Here is a 27,415-nt window from a genome sequence, read left to right as displayed (position 1 = left end):
CAGACAGACAGACAGACAAATAGACGAGTTATATATGTTCTGTAAGAGAAATTTTATTAGGGATATTAGTAGACTAACAGCCGACGCAACTGCTTAGCAAGTCTGCAGTTATAATTGACTTAATCGTCGGCTATCAATTAAACAATCGCATGATTAGAGTCCCCAACGCTAAACCGGCATCAACATTGGTTCACGGAAACCGTAACGACAGTGGAGTTTTTAATAATATGACTCGATTCTTTTTGTCGGCTTTCAATACTGATATCAAGACATGGCCTACCTCTCACGATAGGCCATTGGATTGACTTCCATTGAATTGCAAAGGTAAACAGAAGAAAAGATGAATCTGTTTTGTCTTGCCCCAATAGTTGCGGGCAAACCCTACAAGTCTGCCGTGTGGGTTACCGATCATCTGTCGACGACAACAACAGCTGCGACAACCGCAGCACCCGGTTGGTCACCCTTCGTATATTCCAATAGCGACTACAACAAACTTTGGCATATATAGCCCCGAAACGTTATGTGCACAAGGTCCAGACCTCATGCAAGGTTATCCTGTTTATCCACAGCAGGTAAGGAATAAGATGCTAAGTCTGTTGCTAAGGGATAAACACGATAATACGTGGGTCACGTTCAATATATATATATATATATATAGGAAGTAACAGAATAACACTTTACCAAGAACTGCTTTCAAGGTTGCAAACGGCGTCTCCGTCAAATGACTGTCGCTTATGTTGCGCTTTCGTATTTTCGACATTATGTCGGCAAAAATTCTCTAAATTCGCACGTTCCCCGTTTGCCTTTGATATATTACAGTATCGTCGACAAGTACAATTAATAGATTTACTTTATTTTCGGGCTCGATCTCAAACATTCGTAGGGTCTGCATGCTTCTCGAGTGTCGTATATTTTGTATGAAAAATGTGTGAAAAAAAAGGAAAAGTATAAAAAATTTCATCTCACTCGTCGTTACTGGTAGTGCACGTGTGGAAACGTGTTTGAACGCGGAAGTATTGCATTTATCCGATTCGTTGGGGTACATATATATTTTTTGAAATAAATTTTGATTCCCAGTTAACCATCATGTATGTATTTTCCACAGAAAAGTCTGTTCGGAGTTGGTTCAAGCGCCACAGATAGTGATCCCTGCTCAGTGACATGTGAAAACCAGAAGGAGACTTGGATGGTAGCCAAACCATCTGGGACTCCATGTCGTCACCCGAACGATCCAACGGGTGAAAGGTTAATACATAGTAAACTTATTACTGAATTTCGCTGAACAACCTTGGTAGCTCTATTAGGTAAATGCGAAACTTCTTCATTTTCTATCAAACACCAAATGATTAATTATAATAGTATAATTACGTTTATGATCTTACAATGACGACACATAGCATTTTAATCGCGTAAATTTATGCACTTTTTCGTAAATATTTGAATTAGCCGCTTCTATGTTCGTATTGTTGCATCGTTCTTCGTGGCTACTGATGTTTCTTCGTGGCCACGATGCGTCCAGTTTTCGTCTCGTCGAGATTACCAATGTTTACGTGTATGTGCGCGCCCTATTTCATACAGCCGACCTTGGCTTTGGGCGCTAGTTAACTGACAAGTTATATTAAAGGGCCAGTAAAGTTAGGGAACACCAGCCTAGTTGCAGACCGTTTGAAAACATGCATGTCACAATGACAATGAATAAGAAAGAACAATAGTGCGATGGGAAACATTATAATCATTTCCATTCTGCGTATAAATCCCACGCCCCTGCTGGACGCCTACGTTTGTCCACAGTATATATATATATATAGATATGTATATATATCAAAAAAAGTACCGACCGTTTCTAGCCAAAATTCAACCAAACGCTTTTTAAATCATAATACAATATTACTTGATTAAATATTGCCTTTTCGTTTTTCTGATCAAGCCGAAGTTCCACAAGTGTCGAAATCGTAGCTTTCAGAGAGAAAAATTTTGACAAGTGATTTTTCTAGCGTTCCATTGAGATCAAGTTAACGGCATCGTTAAGGGAGTTCTGCAGAGATCAACACAGATGATAGGCAAGATCCGCGCTATGCGGCTAATGTAGTGAAGTTTTCTATCGAAGTTCTACCAATTTTTGCCGGGTAGCTAAAGACGTATTGCGTTGCCATAGCTCTGGCCTATATTTGTCAATGGGTTGTTTACACTACTGCCAGTACAAGTCCGAATCAATTGAGCTCCAGTAGCTCATAATGCGCGATTATCTTCCGATTCCACCAAACATGTAACATCATCTCCTTTTTAGTGTTAATTTGGATTTTCCCCTCAGATTGCAGAGCACATTGTTTTGTTGCTTCTTTGCACGTTACTATCGTATGTGGTTTATTTTTCATTAGCCATAAGCAGCCAATGGACAAAATGGCTCGATCTATGTATCTGTAGAGTTTCGCATCCGTTAGTTCGTGTGACATCCCTAGGTCTAGTTCCTTGTAAACATGAAAAGTACTCACATGTTCATCTCAATAGTTTCATAAACTTTTCCCGTAATCAATTGGCCACTATAAAGTGCGTATCGTACGTGGAACTTTCTAAAACCGAATTACCTTTGGGCCATTTCTTGCTGTAGCGCACTTTGACTATATACGACACAATTTCTTTATGAGCCTAAGCAGCATTTGTATCTTCATTATAATAAAATTATTCAATATAATGATTTTTTTTCTTCACTAATCTTCAAAGCGATTTATCTTTAGTTTGAATGAAGACATTGCAACAACTTTAGTACGTCTATAAGTGTTCAATCTCAGCTCTTCAACGACACCAACGCCGATCCCCGTATTACCTGAGATATGTAGCCTTGAAGAAAAAAGCTTGCTAGTAATAAAGCAGCATAGGAGCAGTAAAAAATTGTACTTAAGAAAATCTGTGATTATTAATTGATGATTATACGACGTATGTAAATATGTTTGTTCCAGATACTGCGTGCACCAGGTCTGCGTCATTTATAACGCATCCTTGAATAAGTACTGTCGTGAAGCTCTGAACCTTAATAGCAATTCGCCTAATTATATGGCCTTGGTGAGCATTTGCAGAAACTCTAATCGATACGGTCCTCAGTGCAGACGAAACATTGTCATTATTCTCCTATCAGAATCTTAACGGGTTTTCACACATTTTCACAAAAACAGCTTTTCGGGTGTATTGCTTAAGTCAAGTACACGACACAGACATTGCTTGTGAGTCAGTGCTGCTAAAATCACTAGCAAACAATTCACTTTTGCGGCGTCTCCAAGGTGCATTATGCTTCCGAGTACCTTCATCCTTTCCTTTCGAGAAATCTGAGATATTCCTCTGACATCGATGGTTAACACTTCAGATAACTTCACAAGACCATACTTGTTCTTCGAACCCTATCGAACAGCAATAGCCAAACATTAAAGGCGGACATTTGTTATAGTTAAGATACTATATAGCACTTCTATTCAGTCTAGCTATAAGTTGAGCAGCTGTCTCCTCAAATCACTACTGTGTTATTATCCATTCGTTCTATTCTATTCGTACGAATAGCGATACAGGCGATACTAATTATCATATACAATTCGTAGCGATAATATCGGATATGACTTTCCTATTTCACCTATTGGCGTCTTTGTTCTTCTAACGGCTACTGCTGTTGACCGCAGATGCCGTACGGATGTACAATATCTTGCTTAGATAAGTCGATTCCGTTTGTCGTTCAGGTGCAGCTTAATAATGGAATGGCCTGCCAAGTTCATGTAAGTTGAAGAATATGTGCTTGCTATGAAAATTATTTTTCCCATACATCGTTCATCACAAATACCACATCCCGTTGTGTATTCATGGAATCCAAAGGACGGTACTATTCAGGTTAGCACTGCAAACAAATAAATTACATATGTAGCTTTCAAGCTTTACCAGAAATTACTACCCTGAACGTCTCCGTCTATCATTCCGAGTTTCGATTTCCTTTTCTACAGCCATCTGCTAATGCTGTAGCATAACTTCTTTATGGACGTTTGCGTTAGGTCCCTGGTGGCAGACGAGCCAACGGCTACTGCGTAAACGGCGCCTGCTCGACGCTAACCCATCGAGTTGGCGATCCTCTAAATCCTCGGCCGGGCGCCTTTCCAGAGGGAAGACAAACGCAAGCAGGACCTACTGGAGTGGGGTATCCTACTCCAATAGTACAAGGATACCCTTATACAGGCGGCTCGGAATACCCAGGCTATGAAATTGGCGACCCCCTCGGGCATATAAGTTTACCTGGAAGACGGTGATGTGCGACACCGATTGTATAAACAACACCAACAGCGGAGAGCCCATAACAAAGGTTTGACAGAAACATTATCCAGCTACAGTTATAACGTCGAATAACTCTGACAGTGTAGATTTTACTTATATGTTTTGCGAGCCATATTGACCAAATCTAATAAACTAATTAGAAGTAGAGAATGCTAAAGATTGAGCTGGAACTTCTAGGAGATCGCCCAGCCTCTATTATCATTTCAGCGAATGCAAGTTCACGCTATCACTGCGTGTACTTTTTGTAGTAGAATAGAATAGGTTTTTCTATAGCACATATTCCACGCATCATAAATGTGTGTTTTATATGATGTTGTTTTTAACACTTTGCAATATCTGACAAATTTATGTAAGGTACAATTCTTCTACCTATATACCCCAAGGGCGCTACAAATGTGTGTCATGTACAGCCCAATCTAGATAGCTTGTGGGTGTCGACTTGAGCAGCAACATGGCTAGTATTCGCAAAACGAAACAGCGAAAAATTCGAACGTTCTTTAAATGAAATGCATAAATAACGATGCTTTTGGCTGTATGGAAAGGAAGATTTTTTCATGCCATTTACAAGATACGAATAGAACCTATATTTTGCCATAGGCAACGGTAAGCCTGTTGATATAGTCGTCCTCTAAGTTGATTCCTGTCTTTACTACACAGCTAAAACGCTCCATTTAAATATATGTCATATGCCGTTTTTGACGCTTCCTGCTAGACGAACCATTATGGCTGCGTGAACACAGCATCCACCGATCCCTTACGGCTATCCAGTCGATCGAAGCATCTCGCTGGCGTAATGTTCCAATTTCACTAGACACGCTACAAACTGATGGCAAGGATGCCAAGTTGATTACAGAAATATTCATATTTTTTTAAATCCATTCTCCATTTTTTGAGGCTTCGTGATGTATGAAGATGTAGTGATGGAAATTCTTTTCAGAGAACAACCGCTGCACACGGTTTTCGAGGAAGTATCGACAGAAGTAGCACAATTTCAAACAGAAAATGAATCCATGATGAAGCATGTCCTACGCGCCATACCTGAAAAAAGAAGTGGCTCCGATGACTTGTTCACATTGAAATGATAGCTGAGAGTGCTGTAATAAGAAAAGCAAAAAATTACGGAGCCTTATTCGAGCTACTCTTGTCTAATATGTTTGAATCAACCCGTATATCCCCTTCACAGTGGACGCGACTAAACCCTATATGTATGACAATGCCAGACCACTTGATAGTAAAGGGGTCTTACGATTTATTGGGAACTTAATTCGGACCCGCCTAACTAGCTGACGGTTCTATGAATTGATTTAAGCCTAGTATAATATAGCTATTAGACCAACAATATATATCGTACTAAATACATCAGATTCCCTGTGTATATATATATATATATAAAATACCTTATACAATTGAATACTTGCAACATAAAACAGTGAGTCCTTTCAGAATTAGGGTATGGAAAGCGTCTTTTTACTGCCTTTAATTCTGACAATCTCTTTAACAAACTGCATCTTAGTGACATCTTTTAACTTTAACAGCGCGTCGTTAGGTGGCGTGCTTGCCCGCTAACTTAAGAGACACGTTGAAGCTCGAGATCAATTCGGGCGTGTACTAGCCTCGTTTCATGGTCGAAGCTGGCTATCAAGATGGAATATCTCGCATAAAGATGAAACGCATTTGTAAGTTTCGGTAAGATCAGGCTATTTACTATAACCCTGTTTGCAACAAGTTTGCTGGGAGAAACCGCACAGCCGTATACGATAGCTTTCATTGACAGTAACTAATCGCTACGTTAACGATAATTTGAGCGTAGAATTTTCAAATCTTTTACAACATATCTATCTTCATCTCTTTCAGGCCATATAACGACCACTGAAGAGACACATGGTTGATTTGTAAATGCTTGCCTTATTTCAATGAAAAAAAATACGCTTATCAATAGTATTGTCGAAAAAATCAATGTTTATCATAAATAGTATAATATATACCTAATTTTAATATGGGTATTTGATATGCTATATATAACATAAAACATTACCCGCTGACCATTACAGGCGGTGCTTGTTCGGCTTCTTTAATACTGCTTAGTTCCATTGTAATGGTTCTTGTGTTCATAGAATGAATTCTATATAACTAAAACGTTTCCAACCTGAGTTAGCTTCTCTGGTCTACTCGACTGATGCGCATGTCCAGCTTTTAGTTCACTGCTAATTCACCGTTTGCAATATCATCTTTCTGAAGCGCGGCTCATCCACAAGCGGGTGTTTTTTACCCGTATGTCCTATTGCCACAACAGTCAATCATATCACAATAAGTTCACACCAGTTGCTAGAGAGTGCTTGATGCAAACTCCTAACTTCTCATCGACTGATCAAGTTATTTCATATTCGCAAACACGCTATTTACTTGATCAACACTTTGGCTGACGTGGTTTGTCGCCTCGTCGACAAGCTCCGCAAACTTAACTACTCTAAGACATCTAATCGCTCGCTCGATCGATTAATTCAGGCCCACTGATATGGCTATTTACTAGCGTGATGGCCTCTAGATTAAAGAGTTTTCCAGTGGCGTTCTTTATCGATCCCAACGTTATATTATATTCCTGCTCAGCTATTGCTTTATTCGTGTCGTCTGATATTACATACATTGGCGCCTTTTACCCATGTAAACAATATCGTCGTGTATCAGATCGTAGAGCTTACCTTAATAAGGAATAGGCCCACCCCATGAACGGTTCTTCTACGCGACGCCGTTCGTAAATAGAAAGATCCTGCGTGTTTCTGCGTGCGTCAGCTTAAGATATACAGCGATCCCATAACGGCTGCCATCAGTAATGGCAAGCCTGCGATGAAAACGGTAACGACTGCAGTTGCTATAAAGCAATATCGAATAGTTGGACCGCCATTATAGCGTCCCGCAACGTTGCTGGGCACATTTCTGCTTTGGACTTCTATAGCCTTCTTACTTCGGATCCCTTCAGCCTATCCTCAACCTATGTAGCCGTTAGCCATCGTGAGCGTGGATATGGACGTTCCCTTAAGAAAACCTGCGGCTACTAGGCATTTAGTTATTCAGGAATGAATTTCTTAATATCTATTATACGAATTGAGCAATGCTATTGTAGACATTGACTCCAGGTTGTAAAAACTGTTGTTTGCTGGGATCTGCCGCGGTAATTGGAGACGTGTTGCGACCATTCAGTCTTGTGGTCTTTTACGTTAAGGGCGTTGGTATATCTAATCGAGTTTCTAATAACCTTCCTTTTAGTCGACAGCCGGGATGGCATCAATAATCAATGTGTCCCAACTTTGCCAGATGACAGCAAAACGATAGAAATAAGTAGCAATAATATATTTTTTTTTTGTTCCACGCAGTTCGTGTAAATAGCGAATGAATACGAATATAGTTTTGAAAATCGTTCATCTAACGACCCGACAGATTTGCTGGAAATGCTCAGACAAGTCTAGTCAAGCTCTTCCCGATAACTCTTAAGAGAAAACGTATACCGAAAGGTAATAATGAAGACTTATATTTACAGACAGGTAGCCGAAGATTAATCACCTCACACAGGTCCGCCGGACAAGTAGAACGGTGATGCCAGCGTACGGCCTCTGGGCTGGAAATAACGCTGATGTCGATCAGTTTATTTTGCGAACGGAATTGGTCAGTCAGTCAGTCACGTGTGTACTATTTTCTGCCTAATACATGGATATCGTATCAAAACAGATATTGCAATATAAACTTAAGCACCGGTTACGTATAGCAGCAGGTCAAGACGTTTTCACAAACTCGCATCAACCGGCATATCTTAGTGTTTAGTTGAATTATTAATGTAGAAGGAACGTAGCAGTTGGTTAATTAAATAATAGTATTTTTTAGTTTAGAACTAGTGCTCTCTACCGCATGAAATGATGGGATCTACTGCTTCGCAGAGCTTGCTTAGTTGCCAGGAAATTATCGCTCGTTTCCTTACTTTTTACTTACGTTCCTTGCTTTTTATCGTCCTTCAGAAGCGCAACAAAATTTCAAATACTCTAGAGAAAAATTCAGCTGTACAATTCCCTATTCTTGCCTCGCCACATGAAGCCTTCTAGCTCATTTGTCTCCTATGTAAGATAAAGCTGATCTCTCTACGAGATTTTTACATCATATACGTTATCATCCTGACGTATATAACGCACTATCAAGCGTACAAAGACTACACGGAGTACCCAGTCTTATACAGATATAGCCTAGCGATAGCCGTGTTTTGGTAATAAAATCAAGAATTGTCATTACCGTCATTGAATGTTTGTTACAGGGGTGTTTATTGTTTGTGCTCACTGTTCCCAGGAACTATTTTATCAGCGTGGCACATCTCTAGCACAGTGCCTTATTATGGTAGTAATTTGCCACTTCAAAATGGTAGGTAATTCAGACAAACAATTAGATTCTAAAACACTTAAAAGGGATAGTAAAAACCAGTTAACAAAACTGGTTTACACTAATGCTCACTATTTATTCTGTACACAGTGCTGCCAAGTAACAAATTTAAGAGGTTATAGGCCTAGTAAACCTATCATTGTTGTACAACAAATGATATTGTATATACTACGAAATTAAACTTAACATTATTAAGATTCATGTCGATATCGCATTGCTGATAACATTGGACTTACTAATCGCGACAAGTGTCTATGTACACCCAAGCACACACACACACACACACACAGACACACTTCATTATGTTGTTAACGCTACCCAACGTTGCGTGGTTCGATCTAAATGCTAGTCAAAATTTCTACTATTATCCTGTTCTATCAGTGTGATGATTTGTTGCCGTTTCAATAATTCCTATCCGTTGCTTCGATTACTCGGACTCTCGAATTCAATAAAAAACTCTATGGCTATGTTTCAGTTAACCAGTGTCACTCGGAACGATTGGCCTGACACCGTCCAGGGGAAACCGTAAAGCAAATATTTTCCCTGAAACCCTCTCCGCCCATATTGTAAGCTAGCGTTATCTCCACCAGAAAAAAAAATCTGCATCGATCTTGATGATTCGTTCAGCGTTCGCACAAAGTTGTAGTGTAGAAACGTTATGCTGTTCTTGTCCCTCTTACCGAACTAACACTCAACCAGCAACGGTAAACGCGGCTGTTCTATTTAGATTACGGAACGAGCAGACGGCTGCACCGTTCACACCAAAATCGATTCATCCAAAAAAATACGCTCGACTAATTTACGAGTAATACAACACTTAGTTCTGCGATAATCAGTCACTCGAATTAGTCACCAAATTATAGCTATCCTGTTCAACGTAACGTTAGCTCATTATGTAGAATAAAGGACTATATGACCCTCATATACTCGATGACGATGCCCTGCTAAGGCAAGTCTGCGAGCTTCGCTTCACACAGCTGTAGTGTGAGGGCGCTGTTATGCAGGACAGCCTTTTCGTCTAGAAGGGCAACGCTGCGTGAACTGGACGTTAAAAATTAATCAGTAGAGTCTATAAAAAAAAAAAACGCATGTGTCATTCAAACTATATATGAATGAGTACACTACCGTATTCAGCAGATGCTATATGCGCTTTTTAAAAAAATATTCTCGAAAAAATCGCCGTACTGGTTTATTTCAATCATCTGTGTTAGGAACTCTAATTTCGTAGTACTGTTTCGGGTCATCAATCCCATCAAATATTTCAGGGACAAGCCAGACCGCTTCCGCTATATTCAAGCGTAGACTGTAGCTAACCTAGGAATTTTTAAGGTTGTACTGTGATTTTTACAATAACTCGAGTTGACTAATGCTTGTGAAGTGTTCTGTGAGACGGAGTAGCCACCTTTCAGAACGAACGCTGAAGCCAATAATACCCGACAATTCAAAGGCGGTCACTGTATAGGGTATACAAAGAGAAGACACTCGTTTAAATTAGATAGGAAATAAGTTGACGAGTGTCGGTTTGGGAAAGTGTAGCAGACGGATATGTTAAAGAGAAGTAGGGGTTTGTCGTTTAGACAAGCTGTTATTTGGAATCTCTTTTCCGCGCTATTTACTTGTTGTGTTTTTCATTTTTGTAAAAGATTTTAGCTTCATATCATAGTTACGTTGCTTTCTTAACAAAATTAAATTGAGTCGAAACGCTGGAAACAACATACAATTTTTCTCAACATTTTGCGAAACATTCTGCTAGCGGTGTTTGCTAATGGCTTATACTACCAATACGACACTTGCAATTACTCAGATGTTTGTGAAATTAGTTTAACTGTAGGCTACCGGGACAAATATGGGCTTATACAGTTCAAATCGATCTCTCACCAGTACTTCCAGGGATAGGCTGTAACAAACGATATAGTTCCGTATAAAAGTGGACGAGTGCATAACTCGGTTTATCGCGTCTGGCCCGATTGATCTCCGAACGAATGTCTAAGTAACCTTTCGCGGACAACATGGTAAGTGACATTGTTGCTTAAATGTTTTGTATCCATTATGTGTATACGTCTGGCGATACCTCGCCCGGCTCGAGTGTCAATCGGACAAAGTTTTCAGATTTGGAAAATTTCTCTTCTTTAGCACGACATTTCCTTTCTACCTATCCCAACCGGAGCTGGCAAAAATGACCGATCCCGATCCGAAAAAAGCATATGTTCAGTTGTAAAGGTCGATGACAACCTATTTATCACGTTTAAATATGTGAATTTATAAAGCGATTTTGCAAACGATCAAATTGACGGCTAGTCGTAGATAGATTGATATTGAGGAAGTGTCTTTCATCTCCTAACAATTTGCTAAATAATTTGCCATTACAAATAATTACTATTATTAACCGAACGTTTGTTGTAACGTCTGCTGGAGGGCTGTTAACGCTTATCTAATGCTAGCGCTGTGATATCGCTTGAATTCGTTCGTAGAGTGCCCGAATTCTCATCATCGTTTCGATCCTGGCCGGTTGCATTGGAAGTATGTTAAATGCCAGCGTAAATTATTATAATAGTAAGGTAATGACTGACGTCGTTGTGTGCAACACCAATATGCACTTTATCCATTGTGAGATATACTACTATTTGAGGAAACGTGCCAGTATTTCTGTAAACAACTATACTGTACCATCAGTAATTGGCAGGAACGCATTAAACAACGCCGAAAATAACATCTATGCAAGTTTATGTTTTTTCGTTTGATTTTGTTTGGTATAAAACACTGCCATTAATTGCTAGTTTTTCCTTCAACGGGAACGCTTGACTATAGCCCAAAACCTGAAATCATTTATCGATGTGTCTGATGTGAAGGCCGATCCGTTATCATTTAAGCTAAACAATAATTAACTTTCTAAGTTAGTTTCTTTCATCAAACTTACAATCATCATGTATCTCACATGCGTTCAATTACTACTTAATGTTTTTTGTTATTTGGCATTCATAGGTACGTGTTACTGTTACGATATATATATATATATATATATATATATAGTTAAAACAGCTAATTACATTATGAAGAACCTAACATCAATACCTCTATCATATACGCATTCGAGCTCGATCTGTAATGTACACTTTTTTCTTTCTGGAACATCAAAGCATGCCATAGCCGAGTCAACACGCGCCGTCTTCGAGAAACAAATAGAACCTCTTACTTTTATAAAAATCGTTAACCTTGTCTACGAAATTGCTGAGTGCATATACAATCGTGTTGTAAAATTTTTTGGAACAAAAGAATATGGCGGGTTGTAGGAGTATGCAAAAAAAGAGGTCGACTAACCCGGACATGAAGATATCACGTAGCTGTAAGAAGCTCTCCTAGAGCCGATCTTACGTTTGCGACAAGGCCAGAAGCCGTATGTGGCGCAGAAGGGAAACAACGGCAACAACACAATCGTAGCCATCATCGCGACTCCGGCAAATCACTGAACGTGGATGTTTCTATTCAACATCTATACACTAAATAAACCGAGTTCTCAGCTCCACAGTCTAAAATAAGATGGTTCATAGATCAATAAAAAAATACTTAGTTAATTATGCTCTGTTGACTATAGCTCATGTGATTATCTAGAATAAGACAGTACGGTCTTTTATATATATATGAGAATGTTCGTCGCTTGTTTTGCACTGTAGGTAATTAAAGATCAATAGAAATTCATACATGGTGACATAAAATTATAGAATCAATAATTCTTTTCGAAATCTCACCCGTCGCTATACAGCTTTCCAAAGGCAAAATAGTTAGCCTATATTGTCTCCTACAATATGATTCCCTGAAAAATTTTCGCCAGATCGACATTCTTACTCAAGTTTCATGACTGTTTTCAAAAGATACGAAAATCCTGAGGATATCCTTTAGGTTTTAGGGAGGTTAGACAACCTTAGTTAAAGCAGTAAAGGAAGACAATGCTTACATCTGTTAATGTAGATAAAAATGGCTGTTTATTATATCGTCATCATTTCTTTTTCTTACATGACCTTTTACTATCGTGGGGTTAGTAAAGTACGTACAAGAAGATTTTTTTCTTCTCGACAGCTTTTTTCGTGGGAAGTAACATATTAGCAAGCTTCATTCTAATAATTGCCATAATTATTATTCCTTTATAATTGTAACCTGTATTGACATGTGACGCAAACGATTCTTGAGGTGCCTAATGGCTTGTAGCGGTAGAGTTTATTCCATGTTACTTTGGAAAAAACTTTTTCCTATTTCTCAAACTAATACACTAAACAGCTCGAAATTATGACGTCGCCCGTTCATTCCAGTTATAAATATTTTAGTGAAAGTTGCTCTGAAAACTCAGCAAAACAGTTCACTGGGTCAGAGCTGCGGTGGATCGGATACCAACTCGCCTGCTTAAGGTCCTTGGTCCGAACTACAACAGAAACTCTCGAAATTTTTAAACGTATCAAGTTTTTGTTTCCAGTTAAGTATGCAGATACGTATGACTAGACATAGTGTTATTATTGCACTCTCTACCCAAAAGGTATAATTTAAACTGGCCTTCACATCACGAGACAGTAACCTATTGCAGACATCTTGCCTGTAAGGTATCAAATCTGTGTGTACAAAGCCTAGAAGTTTGAAACTATACAGATAAGATCTTGTGTTCAGCCATAATTGTCTTCAGCCCACAATTATATCATCGGGATTTTGACACATTTTGTTTCAGACACTTTTCATTAAAATCGTCTGCGAAACAGCCACCGGTAGGCAGTGTCGGCCGTCAATCGAGAAAGTAAAGTTGTCAAATCGTCATTTGTTGATGAACAGAGAGAATTTTCATTCAAAATATCATTGTGAAATTTCTTCTACGTATTTAAACTTACTGAAGACAAATGCTGTTTACGGTATTCTTTGTCGTAAGATTGAAGATAAGATTGAACCTATGTGTTTCTGTTACTATGCGGCAAGCAAGGACCAAAACTTCACTCGATGTGCATTTCCTCTAATTTGACATGACCTTTGTGTACATTTAGACGATAATATTGCCCTCGCCTTTTATCTCATATGCACTGTGAGTCTTAGGTTGCTCATCCTTTTATATATATATGTATATATTTACACATAGTTCATCGTATTTGGCACACGGCGAACCTCATGACTGAGGACCTCACCCGCCTTCGCTCGATCCATGGGGCCTCATGTCATTATCTTTATAGCAAGCAAGAGCTACATAGGCTATATACCATATCTGTATTTTCAATGTATAACCCATCACCGAACATAACAAATCCGGAGCAAGCAACGTCAGTTCTGATGATTATTACTAGTTGTTTGCGTAAAATAATGATTATGTACTTAGTTGAAATGTAATTTTGAGTTCGAGTACTTGCATAATAAAATATCACCATCAGTTCTAAAACATGTTGCTTGAAAAATTCTCCAAGTGGTAATTATTACTCTCGGATTCCCTTTTAAAATGACTATTGGGCTTCAAAACTGTACACAAAGATGAGCGACATTGCAAAAAATAATTTACTAATCTAAGTTTTTTCTTTGATGATTTGGCGTCCAAATACTATATGGTTCTTATGGACACTTTGTTTCACATTAAGTTGTGATTTTTCTAGAATGTTGCGATAGCATTAACCGTTACCCCTATTCAGGTGACCACACATTCAGTCTCTCGTGTTTTCCTGTCATATTTGTGTCTATGTCTAGTTGCTATGTACAAATCGACCCAAATTTTATTTCAATACTTGATAAATATCTCTCCTTGAGAGGTCTATATCGTACCACTTTTTCTAGAAACACCCTTTCTGAGGTAAGATACGTGATGGAATTCAGATAGCCCCAGCATGTTGAAAGGTGCGTCGATCAGCCCCCCAGAATCTGTGGCCCCGTTTTGCAGTCTCTATCAGAATGAACTCGCACTATTCACTTCTGTACATATACCTTCTACCATTTGTGTAGACTTTCGTTTCTTTCAAGACTCCTTATTGTCAATCCTGTCACTTGTCGTCCATCAACTAACTCCCTCAACTTTATCTTTTCTCAGATAAGTCAGGCAATCGATTCGTTGTCAAACACGAATCGCAACTCATCATCTGTGGCCTTTGTAAGCCGACAGTCAATATTTGCATAATGTCTGTCGGTGTTTAAACTTATACCACTCCATTAGTTATACCTCTTATTCGTTAAAAGTGTAAGAACATTGTTGGTTGAGCTGCATCATACCGTAGTTGAAATAATCCTAACACATGAATATCATCACGGAATCGCCGCCATTCTGGTGTATGCAAGAAGCCGCCCCTCGTCGGTGCGTGCCGGCGTTGTCTTCAGAAAAAAGAAAGATTTTTCGGTATTCTATTATTTAGAGTGCCATTTACAGATAAATCTTCACATTAGATTACCCCATTGTAGGCAAAGAAATCAGTGCTATAAGCTGCTAAGTAAACGAGCCTCAGTGATTTTCCAGATTGTCAGCTCCAGGAAAAAAAGCTGAGTTTTTAGCTTTTATTGTTCGATATTAGACCAGTTGCGAGGAATTGGACACATGGAAAAAGGTAGCAGAACGGAGAGCAGCTTCTTGGCGGCCAAACCGCAATCAGTTCACCAGTTAGGGATAATTAGGGCTGGAAGACCCACACAATAAATTCTCGCTTTGTTCCAGACTACAACCATTTGTCCGTTTGTTCAATTGTGCTGATTTAAGTTGATTTCTTCGTCAAATTTCATTGTTTGGGTTGGACCGTCTTCTTAGAATGTGCACGTTTCTTTTACCAAACCGACAGTACATTTAGTAACCTGTTTTATTGTCTCCTCTGAGGATCTTTTGTATGCATGGGACGCTTTCGAGACATTAAAAGAGAAAGAGAATCCACCGTGACGATCTTTCGAATTGACCAGCCCTTACAACTAATTAAAAGCTGCTTAACATAACACAACTAAAACATCTCCTTTCTTCATTGTTCCGAGCCCTCGCCATCGATACCGTCAGTCCGCAGGGCGTCTGATGCTCGTCCAAGAGCAACCAGCTATCGAGCAAGCACCGGCATTAACAAGGCTTGATTTTCTCTTTGCGCTTCGTCATTTTGATCATCCTTCGTGCTCGCCGACCACGTCGTTCTTCCTTTGACACGAGGCCTGCTGGCATACATGACGCCGAGGTTCCAGGTTCAACGTGATCCTCGCCGTTGCGTACAAGGCACGAGGTTGACTGGCGATTGGGTGAGTCAAAAGGGTTGAGGGTTTGGCCAGCGGCATTTGATGCTGATCGCAAAAGCTGGCCGCCGCAGGTCGACGTAACGGTTTCGCCATTGACGACTGACGATTGCTTCTGATGCTGTGCTCCAAGTGGATACTTTAAATAAAGATTACACAAGTAATTGCTACTTCCTACGGTGTGCAGCTCATACTAGACAGGCGGAATGATGTGCATGTCCTGCTGATTAGATGGACTATAGCGCTGTTTCGTTGTTAGCGCATCCTCGACTTTGGCTAGTGATTTTTTGGCTCGCAAAACCGTTAGACGAGACCGGGGCTCGTGACCCCACAGCTCGCGGATGACGCTGGCTAAATTCTGCATTGTCTGTAAAATCCAAATCAAGGAAAATCATCGCGTTAGTTGCATATAGGTACCTTGAGCGCAATAGGTATGAAGGCTTTGGGTCTCAATTACTACGAAGGACCATTAACTATGGTCGGTTTGTAAAATCCATCTGTAATAATTATTCACTGTCTATAGTTACGCCCCACCTCGTTCGGTAGATATTGCAGCCAATAATTACGTTACTAACTAGCTGAATACAGTAACTAGAAATGAGATGCTCTGTTTCTCTACTCAGTAATATTAATATCCGAATTGATGAATAAGATCATGAAGATGAAAGATGGATATGAATAAGATCAAGCCTGTACCATAGGTCTAAAAATTAGCACTTAGAATTCAGCAAAATTGTTTATATATACATACGCTTAGACGCTTGGGACAACTGAAATAATTTGAAAACAAATGTAAGTTAAATATGATACCAGTGCCATTATCATTAGTATTATTAATTAATAACGTGACACAAAATTACCTCGCATTTGTTCCACGCATCAGGTATACGCGGCCGATCACCGGAGATGCATACGACTTTACGCATTTCATCAAAAGTGGGGTCAGCCGGTACGCTGTCGTGATACGGTATACGGTACGGCTCAGGCTTTTCGACGCCAGGTAGTGTGATTCGCGACGCGATCTCCCACAAGACGAGGCCGAAGGAGTACATGTCGGCGCGAAGGTATGAATTGAAATTACTTGTAGTCAGCGTCTCATCTAGAACTTCTGGCGCCATGTAACGCTTTGTTCCGACGCGAACATTTTGCCCGCCGATATCGATCTGGTTCGCATGCATGTCGGCGCGAACTGCAAGGCCAAAATCAGCAATACAGCAAGTGCCGTCGCGCTTAACTAGAATATTTTTAGATTTGATGTCACGATGAGCAATGGCCGGTTTCGCCTGCTTGCCAAGAATCGGCGTGTGCAAATAGAACAGGCCGCTGCATGCAGTGAACGCCATTTCGACGGCTTGCTCCTCGTCAAGACAGTTGATCGTTAGGTAGTCGTACAGAGAGCCATTTTCATGATAATTCGTAATTAGTAAAAGTTGGGTGACTCCACGATGGCCCCGGATGTCGGCGGCAATGAAACCAAGTATATGATCGTGTCGAAGAAGCGTCGTTTGATAGATCTCCGTCTCACGGCACCATGAAGCCTCTTCCGTTGAATTGAACACCTTACAGGCAACGTACTCCCCCTTCCACGAGGCACGGAACACTTCTCCGTAACGACCTTTGCCAATCGAGCAATTCAACTCGATCTGACGCGCGATCGTACGCTGGACCATCTTCGGTAGGCCGGAACCACTGCCACTAGTGATACTGCACTCGATTAACTCCTGTAGCGATTTTGATCCGTTGCTTAAAAAATGCTCGTTCTCCGTAGACGACGATTCCAGCCTTTTACGACGCAGCCGATAGAACAGGTACACTATGCTGGCGACCATGCTACACATTGTTAAAGCAAGCACGAAGATTACCAAATGCGTGTAATCGGTATACAAGTCTTCCTCTAAATGATCCTCTTCATGACGGAACACATCGATTTTCAAATCTCGGTTACACAGATCTGCACCCTTGCAGCACTCAATGTTCATCGGAACCTAAAAAAGCACATAAACACAGATAGTCAAACAAAGTGAACGCTTAGATAGAGATCCTGCTTCGCTTAGCTAGCTAAATGTGTCCAGCATTCTCGAGGGGTTATATATAACAACTATTTGGGTGTACGAGCAACACGATCATTTCGAGATTATGTGCCTCTTCCATAACTTATATATGTCTTCTGAGAAGCTTTTTTCGTTGTGGGGCAGTTTCAAATAAATTTAGACACCACAAGAAGAACGCATACCTTGTGTTTCGTCAAATGGCCCTTACAGGTGAGTATAGCCGCTTGGTCGGCAAGGCAGCCATAACTCTTCTGTATCTCCATTTTTTTAGTAAGTCCATTGTATACCTCCTCTACATGATGGTAGCACATGGCTTCCGGGTGATCGATCGTGCATGTGTTATTGGCTAAATGTTCCGGACACTCGCCCAGGCAGTAACATTCAATGGCCCATGAACCTGGAATTATGAAGATAAACCACAAATTAACTATTTGAAAATGTATCTACATTGTAGAATTAGAGGGCTTATGGTATGATATGACAGTCAATCGTGAAATCTGTGCGATATATTTAGATTTAGTTCCGTCTGATCGCATTACACGGAAACAGCTTGTACATAAGGTACAAACGCTAAGAGCCTGGTTCGTTGCAGTAATAACATTGTCAGTTGTGTAGCCTATAATGCACACTGTCATTTGTAACACTGACACAAGCCTTCAGACCTGATGTGGGCCAGTGTTTAGGCTGAAAATAACTACATGTTTTTCATCAAAGCAGATATCGCTTAGCAATAAGATACGCTAAATTTTATCATAGCTTAAGGAAAACGAAACCACCGACACTTGCCATGATACAATAATGGTTTCCATAACGAAATGTATAACGAGAATATCAACAAAATATCACAACAATACTATGCCGAGCAGTCTATTTAAAGTAAATGCAAGGTGTATCAGCTTTAACCCCCCAATTTTGAAAAATCGCCGTGCAGCATAGCCGATTACACGTGTTTACGTAGATAACAATGAACTTATCTTGAAGTCAAGATATGCGACGGAAAACGCAAAACGTCTGATTATTAAAAAGGTATATATATATATATATATACTATGTTATTATTTGTTACATACATGAAATATATCAAGTAAGTCTCACTCTCCTCCTGATAAACACGCATCTTATTACCTGGGTTACAGATTTTGCTCGCTCTACGCAGTCGTCCTATTATCTACAGACGCTATCTCGCTAAATCTAAAAGTTGTATCAATGCATAGCTATGTAAAGCTATTGTAAAGATTGGGTCGGCCGACATTATGAATAAATATATATAATTGCTTTTGCTATTGGAACCCAAGTCGCAACGCGAGGGTGACTACATGAAGCAATTTAATGGCGATAGAACTATATACGTTAGGTTTCTGTGCAAAGAGAAGAAATCAAAGTAGAATACAGAAATCACACCTCTATGCTATGTCATGACGATTTGGTGCTTTTCATTTAAAGAGTTCGTATGGCAGCTAGATGGAAGTACAATATGTTATCTTATTTTTATTCCGCCAATTTTTCTCGAATTTGCCTTTAGGCATTTGTATCGTCTTCGTTGTGCAGCACTAACGTGATTGCCGGCCAATCAGAAGGACACAGAGGTAATCTAGGCTTGAATCTGAGCGTAGTTGAGCTGACACGCTTTGATCTCTGAGTAAATATCCGTTTACAAAAAGGACGATAAATGTAATTGTAGCCCATTTTTCTGCTGAGTCCCTTCATATTGCCCATTTTGAGTTTTCCTTACACTGGTAGATCCTAGAAGCAATTCTAAAAGGCGGTACCTAGGCTTATCAATATAAAGGTCGTTATGTCACCCCACTAGCACAGCGTAGTTTTGATTCGTGTTCGAGAAGCGACTCAAGCGTACCGTATGCTGCCATACGTACATAATCAGATCGGATCATATCCGTATACGAGGTAAGACACAAATGCCTCTTGACGTTCAGAAAGTCATATATACTGAATTGTCGAAAAAGTGCTGATTGCGATTTATAATGCACGATTCCTTTTTAATTCTACCAAACGTAGAGTGTGACTTCCTTTGACGCAAGTCAGTGCAGCAGATTATAGATATTTTTTTCAGTTGCACATTATTGTCTATATATAATCTATTTTTCATGAGCTGTGATCAACCACTTAATAAATTGTTCTATTTTATTTCTGTAGAATTTCACAGACGGAAATGCATTCAAATAAATCGTTTTGTATCGATTTGTGTGATACCAAATATCGGCCAGCCTTCTTCAAATGGTCTCAAGCTGTTTTGTTGAGAATATTTAGCTGTTTGACGATATTTCATAGCTATTTGTATGTCGGTCTTGCGTAACTTTGAAAATAAATTCATCAATTTTTTTTTCTATATTCGGTCGGCAAAAAACATCTCCTACATCGAATTTTTCTGCGTCAAAGCCATCTGCGGGCTATTTCGTCTAATAACGCGTCTTGATCATAAACAATGCAAATTTGTTTGTGAACCTATGCCTTTATTGTTATGAAATTTTCACATGTAGCGTTTTCCATGAATTTTACTCATATTTAAGATGTTCTATATTAAGTTTGATTAAAGGCATTCTAATAATTTTGCAGATCTACTACTGCCATATGTCAGCTTGGTCATTCAAAAGCTGAGATTTGCCAATAGTATATCTGCAAAAATGCCGATCCTATACGATTTATATTACCTGAGATATTTGACATTGAAGCTAACCAGTTAGAAAAACAGCCAATACCGTTTTCTACAACCCAATATGTGAATTTGTGTATAATCAATACTTATCGCGCGACACTTCCTTTATGGCTACTATGACACCTAGCCAAACACATTCATCAGTGGCGTCTGTTCTAAGCGTAATCACAAGAGTTATTTTTTTGGAAATGGATAACGTAAAGAGCTTTAACATTAACAGTAAGTGCTATTGCCTCGATGAACGTGGATGCTGGCTCAGGCAGCGTTTCTGATACACACTCATAACTGCAGCAGCCCGCGTTTTATAATTTATTCCAATGGAATTTTCAATTCGTCGTCTATTCTCGCAAAACACCCTTCTTACTAATGATTCTTGTTGTTATCTAATATTCTTATAAATGACGTTTCTCAGCTTTCGATACAGGTGGGCATTTAACATGAACAATTTGACAATGGCAGTTGATCAATCGCACAACTCTTCTGTTTCAGATCGTAAAAGTGGAATAATCTACCAGAATCAACAATAGCCTGAAGATTGTTACCAAAGTATTTTCTTTCTTTCTTTCTTTCTTTCAATTGATATACTGAACGGATCTAAAACAGAACTTGTCGTCGTCGTCGTCGTCCACCCAGCTCACTCAAATACCCAGCTCAAACCTGTTTCGGATAATTCTTTTTGTCAGCGTTTGTTTTAAGAGAAATTAAATTGTTTAAGGCAAGAGTTGCAGTTGCGTGTCTGTTCCGTCTCCTCAATGCCTCTGTGTTCGTTTATCTGTCTCTAGAAATACCTATCGTACTCGTATTGCGGCTTTTTTAGTGCAGTTTAGAATGGAACTTGTAAGAAGATCATCTAAAAGCTCTAATTATTCAAAATGATACTATTTGAGTTATGCTTGTCCCTCATCGATTAAGCTCGGCTTGGAAACGCTTGGAAACTTCGAATATCCAGCACAAAATCTTCGGTATCTACGGTATATAAGGTACCGAGTAGTAATTAATGTTTGAAAAGCTACGAATTAAAACCTAGTTGCAGGGATTTTAAACCTCATACGCAGTATAAACGTTAGATGAAATAAAACACAAAGCTTAGCTATCTGTAGAGATAAAACTGTGTTTTTGAGGCATAGCCCAAAAGAAGCGACTGCAATAGCGCGGAAGTGCCTTTCATTACCAATTAAAGGCCCTAGGAAGCTCGCTGAATTTGAAATTAAAGCTAAGGACTATTTTTTAAAACTGATCTTCTAGCTAATGCTAAATCAAATACGCTCAGGAAGAGAAGATGCCAAGAGAATGCCCCTTGCGTGGCCGTGTATTTCACAACATATAAAGTGCATATTTTTCAATGCGATATATTTATATAAATATATCGCATTTATTTAATATACAAAGATATATAAATAATAAGGCGTGTCTAAATCAGCAATGGCTATGGGGGGCACTTATATGAAAGAAAAAAAAAAGTGCCAAGATGCCACACAATTTCGAAAACAAAGATCCACTATTTTTTATATCGAAGAGAGAAGAAAGCTCGAGCAACAAATATACTTGCTTACCTATCTATATCTTAGTTCTACTCCTCTGAGTAAATTTTTAGTGTCATTCACCATGAGTCATTTGCCCTCGATCATGGTCCCCGCGCGATCACCAGCTGTGATTTGAATCTAATCTGATGCTGAAAGTTAGTGATTTTCAGGTTCATTTTCTCCTGTATAGCCCTTACCATTCTTGGTCCGCTCTTCACTTTTCTTATGTGCCAAACAACCTTACAACCGGCTCACAGCATGAGACGGGGCCCCTTAAAATACGTTTTTTTAAACCACACATACACACAGCCAATGTTGTGCCCCTTGTGACGTAGATAAGCTAAGGCATCCAATTGTTGGAACTGCTTAACGTTTTGTTGCTATGCTTATCTATTGTCGATATACTGACTGTAGGTGGTGAGCTCATACGGACATCAGTTCCGTTTAATGAGCGATCCAGCAGAAAATCGACTGCGGCACAATATCACTAACATATTGCTTTCCTATACAAGCTCAGTTACACGCCGCCATTTAACTCATTGAAAATCTAAGTAATAAGAACAAAAACAAACTCTTTATTATGACATATGCATATCCCCATCGAATAATTTGACACACAGTCATACAAGGATCCTAGTTCACTCATGAATGTCACACATGCTCGCAAAAGGACCCGACCATGAAACTAATATATATATATATATATATATGTGTGTGTGTGTGTGTGTGTTATTTTATAGCTTTATAAGAAAACACGTTCGTAAAATAAAAGTGATGTCACAGCAAAGGTGCCCCGTTTCGCCGTGTATGCATCAACCGCCACTATTATACAATAAGTTATTGGTAAGAGCACATCGGGTGACCTTAACCAACCACGAATATTCCTGCCTCACAATGCAATACCGATTTATTTTGATTCCGTTTATATCGAATATTGATTGAATAGCTCAGTTGAATAGGCGGCTTTCAAAGAGTCCTATTCTATCCCTGTCACTTATAGGACACTATAATGTGTTTATACTCGTAATCTAATGTGTACAGTGCATTGGTCTATGGGATCTACTTTACAAAAGTTATTGATGATCCCATTTGTTATTACAGATTCAATCAGCGTGTGATAATGCCATGATCATGACAATGTATGTGTACCATATTTTGCATAAAATTCAAGCCACAAAAATTTTCTTCATCTACCCATTCTTATTCAGGCCACATCAACATTTTTCTAATCATTTTATTTATCATCTTTCGAACACAGTTATATTTGTCGTGTTTTACCTCCGCTATTCTAAACGTTAGACATTACCTCCTGCCAGCACGAAACAAACTGCCTGTTTCCGCCCAAATCTGGGCCCAGACCACGTGTCACTGAGTCTACCAGGCAAACATGTTACCTATTAAACTATTACGAAGAGTTTCAATTATAATTGACAACGGCTTTCAATTAATGTTAAATGTCGTACTTTTTTTTACTAAGAAGATGAAAAGCCTATATTTTGCTTACACGCCGTCACATTTCCATCTATATATGTACTTGTAATAATCACCCAGGTGTCTGCCGCTCGTCGTAATAACCATATATCGCCGCGTTACTCTACGAGACGCTTCATTTGATCTACGATTGAGTTCGTCAAGCACTTCAATTTTCTCTCTCTCCTCAAAAAGTCTCTCTCTCCCAGGACTGCTATATATATATATATATATATATATATAGCAGTCCTGGATATGCTTAGTCGTATCATCTGCTGTTTTCGTTCGCCGAATTCCATACGCTTACACCTATAAACCGAATGGTCTCTAATAGACGCAAACAGCGTTTAGGTTGGGATCCCAAAGGACAGTTGCAGTGAGAAGCAGCCAGTCACCAGTTAGTCAGTAAGTAGCTAGAATAGCGCGCGTAATAAGGGCACGCCAAGCTTAGCTACCAACTGCAAGAAGATGCTAAGATTGTCAACTCTATTGCTGAGAATGCATACCACAGACGGACGGACAGCTCTACTGCGAGCATGTGGTCCTGTTTTCGACGCAGCAGTTCTCCTTCTTTCTAGAGAAAGAAGACTCAGAAAGGCCAACTGATTGAATGGATAGGCTGTCTACACGAGACACGCAGAGACCGAAAAACAGAGAGGCGAATAGAGATCGCGCGTTAAAGGGTAGTGGTCCACGCGTACAGCACGGCCACTGCTTAATCAACGTTGCAACCGAGCGCTGGTATCGACGATGGTCGTACAGCGGACGGCTGAACGCCTCAAAATGCTCAACCATAACTGCGGTGCTAGCAGCTGCAATAGCAGTTATATATGAGAGAAATACAATGTACCTATAGTAGTGATTTTCAAAGGATGAGTTAACTCGTAACCGCTAACAGGCTGGCTAGCGCGGAATGAATAGCGATGACTCTTTCAGACAAGCAACGTCCGCTTGGTGGGGTGACTCGCGGTTTGCTCGGTAAGGTCAAGGTAGTAGCCGATATTAAAATTACATCAGCGACATATTTTTGCCTTCCGCTCGAGCACACCGTCTGTTAGTATCTCGAATACATACTTAGATACAAATGAAGTAATCTGGATAATAATAATTTTATTGATGCGTTAGATTGACATACACATATCAAATAACACGCCAAGTCAAAGCTGAAATATTTTTCTGAAAATATCGACTGCTGTCGGACATCGTTGAAATCGTACAAAAATAATTTTCTGCTTTTTTCCACTATATACTGAAAAATGTCACACATGTTGCTGTGCTCCAGCTGTTTATAAAATAATCAACATCGCTAATACAAACGTTGAAACTGAAACTAAGTATAACACACTTTTTATTAACACACAAAATAATGAACTTTGTAAATAAGTTAACAGAGAATATTATTTTTATTCGTTGAGCAGAAACATTCGTAGGGCTTTGACAGCTTTACATGCTGGCCTCTATTTGATTCATAAGTTTGTACTGAAATTTTCATTAGTTCGTCGGAGTAACTAGCCCAAAAAAAACGTAACGGTATGTCTCAACGTGGCCAGCGAACTAATTGGCAGGATAAATAAAAAATGTAATACGTTATTCTCGTCTATATTCTCGTCGTTCTTCTATTAAAATAAAAGATTATTTAAACTACTAAATATACTAGGCCGCCGTATTGACTAAATTCAATACTTAACAACATCTGTACGCATAAACAGACCCGAACGTGCAAGCATGAGTAGAGTTCTAGATATGTTAAATGGCCTTTAAGTCATGTACCTGTTACAATGTTAGGAACTTGACGTCGGCCATATTCTAAGGTCTAACTCCTATCGACTAGTTAACAACCTAATAGAACGCCTCTCGCAGCTGGATTTGGCGAAGTGACCGCTCGACGCTCTTATACAAATAAGAATTTTACCGTATTTTCCCTACCTGAACTATGCACTGAAATGTGTTCATTGAGTAAAGCGATATCGAAATACACTGAATGCAGGAAGGTATATTTTCTATTTTTGATAATTTAAAGCAAACTTGTTTCTATATGTCTAACTTGGGAAATAGTTTGCAAAAAAGACGCATATGTTTTAACGCATATCTTGAAATTCGTTTCTCTTACCTGTTACAGATGTAGCTGCCATAAGCACAAATATCAAGGGTCGAATCGATGAAAGTACGCTATTCCTGGGAAACGATGCCAGTGTTCGTGAACTCGTGACATCTTTTGCAGCTGCGCTTTCGTTGTTTTGAAATGTTGCCACAGTCATCGTGCGCGATTGACCACCGTTATTTGATGAGGAAGAATATATCGAGGTCTCTTGAAGTGTCGTCTCTCTGTCCAAGCACATAATCTTCTGTGGCCAGCTATAGAGCTTGGGTCGTTGTTTTTCTAGGTAGCTTTGCTGTCGACGTACGCTTTGGTTGTCATTCAGATTTGTACCCGCTGCCAACCTTGTGATGACTGGTAATTCCGCAGTCGTTGTTGTTGTTATTGTTCTTGCCGATGTGGGGGCATCCTTTATTCCCATATTGAAGCAGGCAGATGAGCCTACCCTCTTTCTGATTTTGCCTCAATCTCGAACGGCACTTCGTGACACTCGGCCGTTATGATCGGATTTAGGGTCTTTACGCCACCGTCTACTAGAGACCGCGCACGACTTTCGACTACCAAGTACGGACTACGCATTGACTCATTTCTTCACTTTGCACTTGCTCCGCCCAGCGCATCTAGCAAACTAAAACGCACACCTCCGACGGACTATTCCGTCTGCAGCTATTAGAGCTGATGCTTGTCATATAGCACAACTATTGGCTATTTCTTATAACCAACTTACGATCACCGCGCCCTTTAGTTGCTACTTGTATCGTCCTCACGAGATCATCAACGGTATGAGACAAGGCTCTGGTAATAGTTTTTCCTGCTTACTTAAAAAAAAATAATCACACGCACTTCTCACGCACACGGCTACCCAGTGTACTCATGCGTTGTATATTTATTACTGCCTTTGGTGTTCAGTGCCTGGATCAATTCCTGTTGTTAGCACCAACTTCGATATTACAACAAATATGCGTTATTAAGTATTATTAAATAATAACGATGGAAATCACACTAGACGAGCAAACTCACACAGAACGACTGCTGCCGCTGCTATCAAAGAAGTCGCGACAGCCTCGACTATACTAGCGCTCGCAGCCCAAATCAGCCGTCCTGGTCGCGTTGCCGTTTTTTGTTTTTGTCTGTCTGTCTGTCGAATAGGTCAAATCGACTAGCGACGATTAACCCACTAGTTCTGTTGCCGTTAGCGTATCTGCTGTTGATGGTTACTGCCTGGCCAGCCGGAGTTACCCACTCTCTGGAAGCACACGTACATATTCACACACTCACACACACACACACACACATACACATAGACACAAACATGCCCAGCGCACAATGTCAGCGACAGATACCAATACTATCTCCACAACTGTAAAAACCCAACAAGTGCGCCTTCATTTCCAGTCTTTCTTGTCTTGTCGCTGTTGTTCTGCTAAGCTGCCACTTACGGCTGCGGCTGGCGTTGCCGTTGCCTGCGACAAACGCGCTGTTCCTTTTTCGCACCAAAAACGGCGGGTAGGCCAAGTGGTGGCGCTTCTAGATTCCACGCTTTCTCTCTCTTTTCCCTCAGTTTTCTTATACGTTCGTGAGCATTCGCTCTGCCAGCAGCGGAGGCGACGCGGCCACCCCCGGACAGCGAGTCACCGTGTACCGATCACGCTAAATAGTGATGATTCGC

General features: G+C 39.9%; 2 protein-coding genes across 10 annotated transcripts in view; one reads left to right on the top strand and one right to left on the bottom strand.

Moving 5' to 3' along the window:
- LOC111260714 (uncharacterized) overlaps nt 1-16,925 on the top strand; it is a 24,705-nt gene extending 7,780 nt beyond the window's left edge. The window contains exons 3-12 of one of the 9 annotated variants that reach the window (XM_086968436.1): nt 369-572; nt 1,106-1,245; nt 2,958-3,060; nt 3,666-3,758; nt 4,029-4,333; nt 5,841-5,981; nt 6,160-10,187; nt 10,606-10,736; nt 11,196-11,282; nt 11,862-12,296. In XM_086968436.1, coding sequence (XP_086824562.1) covers nt 369-572; nt 1,106-1,245; nt 2,958-3,060; nt 3,666-3,758; nt 4,029-4,280 — 792 coding nt within the window. In that variant the 3' untranslated portion in view covers nt 4,281-4,333; nt 5,841-5,981; nt 6,160-10,187; ... (1 more) ...; nt 11,196-11,282; nt 11,862-12,296. The other 8 variants (XM_086968435.1, XM_086968439.1, XM_022833678.2 and 5 more) reach the window with 8 other exon arrangements.
- LOC111260710 (bone morphogenetic protein receptor type-1B) lies at nt 12,678-27,415 on the bottom strand. Its single transcript, XM_022833670.2, has 4 exons — nt 25,759-27,415; nt 18,164-18,378; nt 16,791-17,915; nt 12,678-16,297 (listed from the first exon to the last, which is right to left on the bottom strand). The coding sequence occupies exons 1-4, from the start codon at nt 26,165-26,167 to the stop codon at nt 16,124-16,126; spliced, it is 1,923 nt and encodes a 640-aa protein (XP_022689405.1). The 5' UTR covers nt 26,168-27,415; the 3' UTR covers nt 12,678-16,123.

The sequence above is a fragment of the Varroa jacobsoni genome, unplaced genomic scaffold (assembly GCF_002532875.2).
Source record: "Varroa jacobsoni isolate VJ856 unplaced genomic scaffold, vjacob_1.0 scaffold_468, whole genome shotgun sequence".
NCBI lineage: Eukaryota > Metazoa > Arthropoda > Arachnida > Mesostigmata > Varroidae > Varroa > Varroa jacobsoni.
The sequence above is the reverse complement of the archived record's forward strand: the minus strand, read 5'-3'. Positions and strand labels throughout refer to the sequence as shown.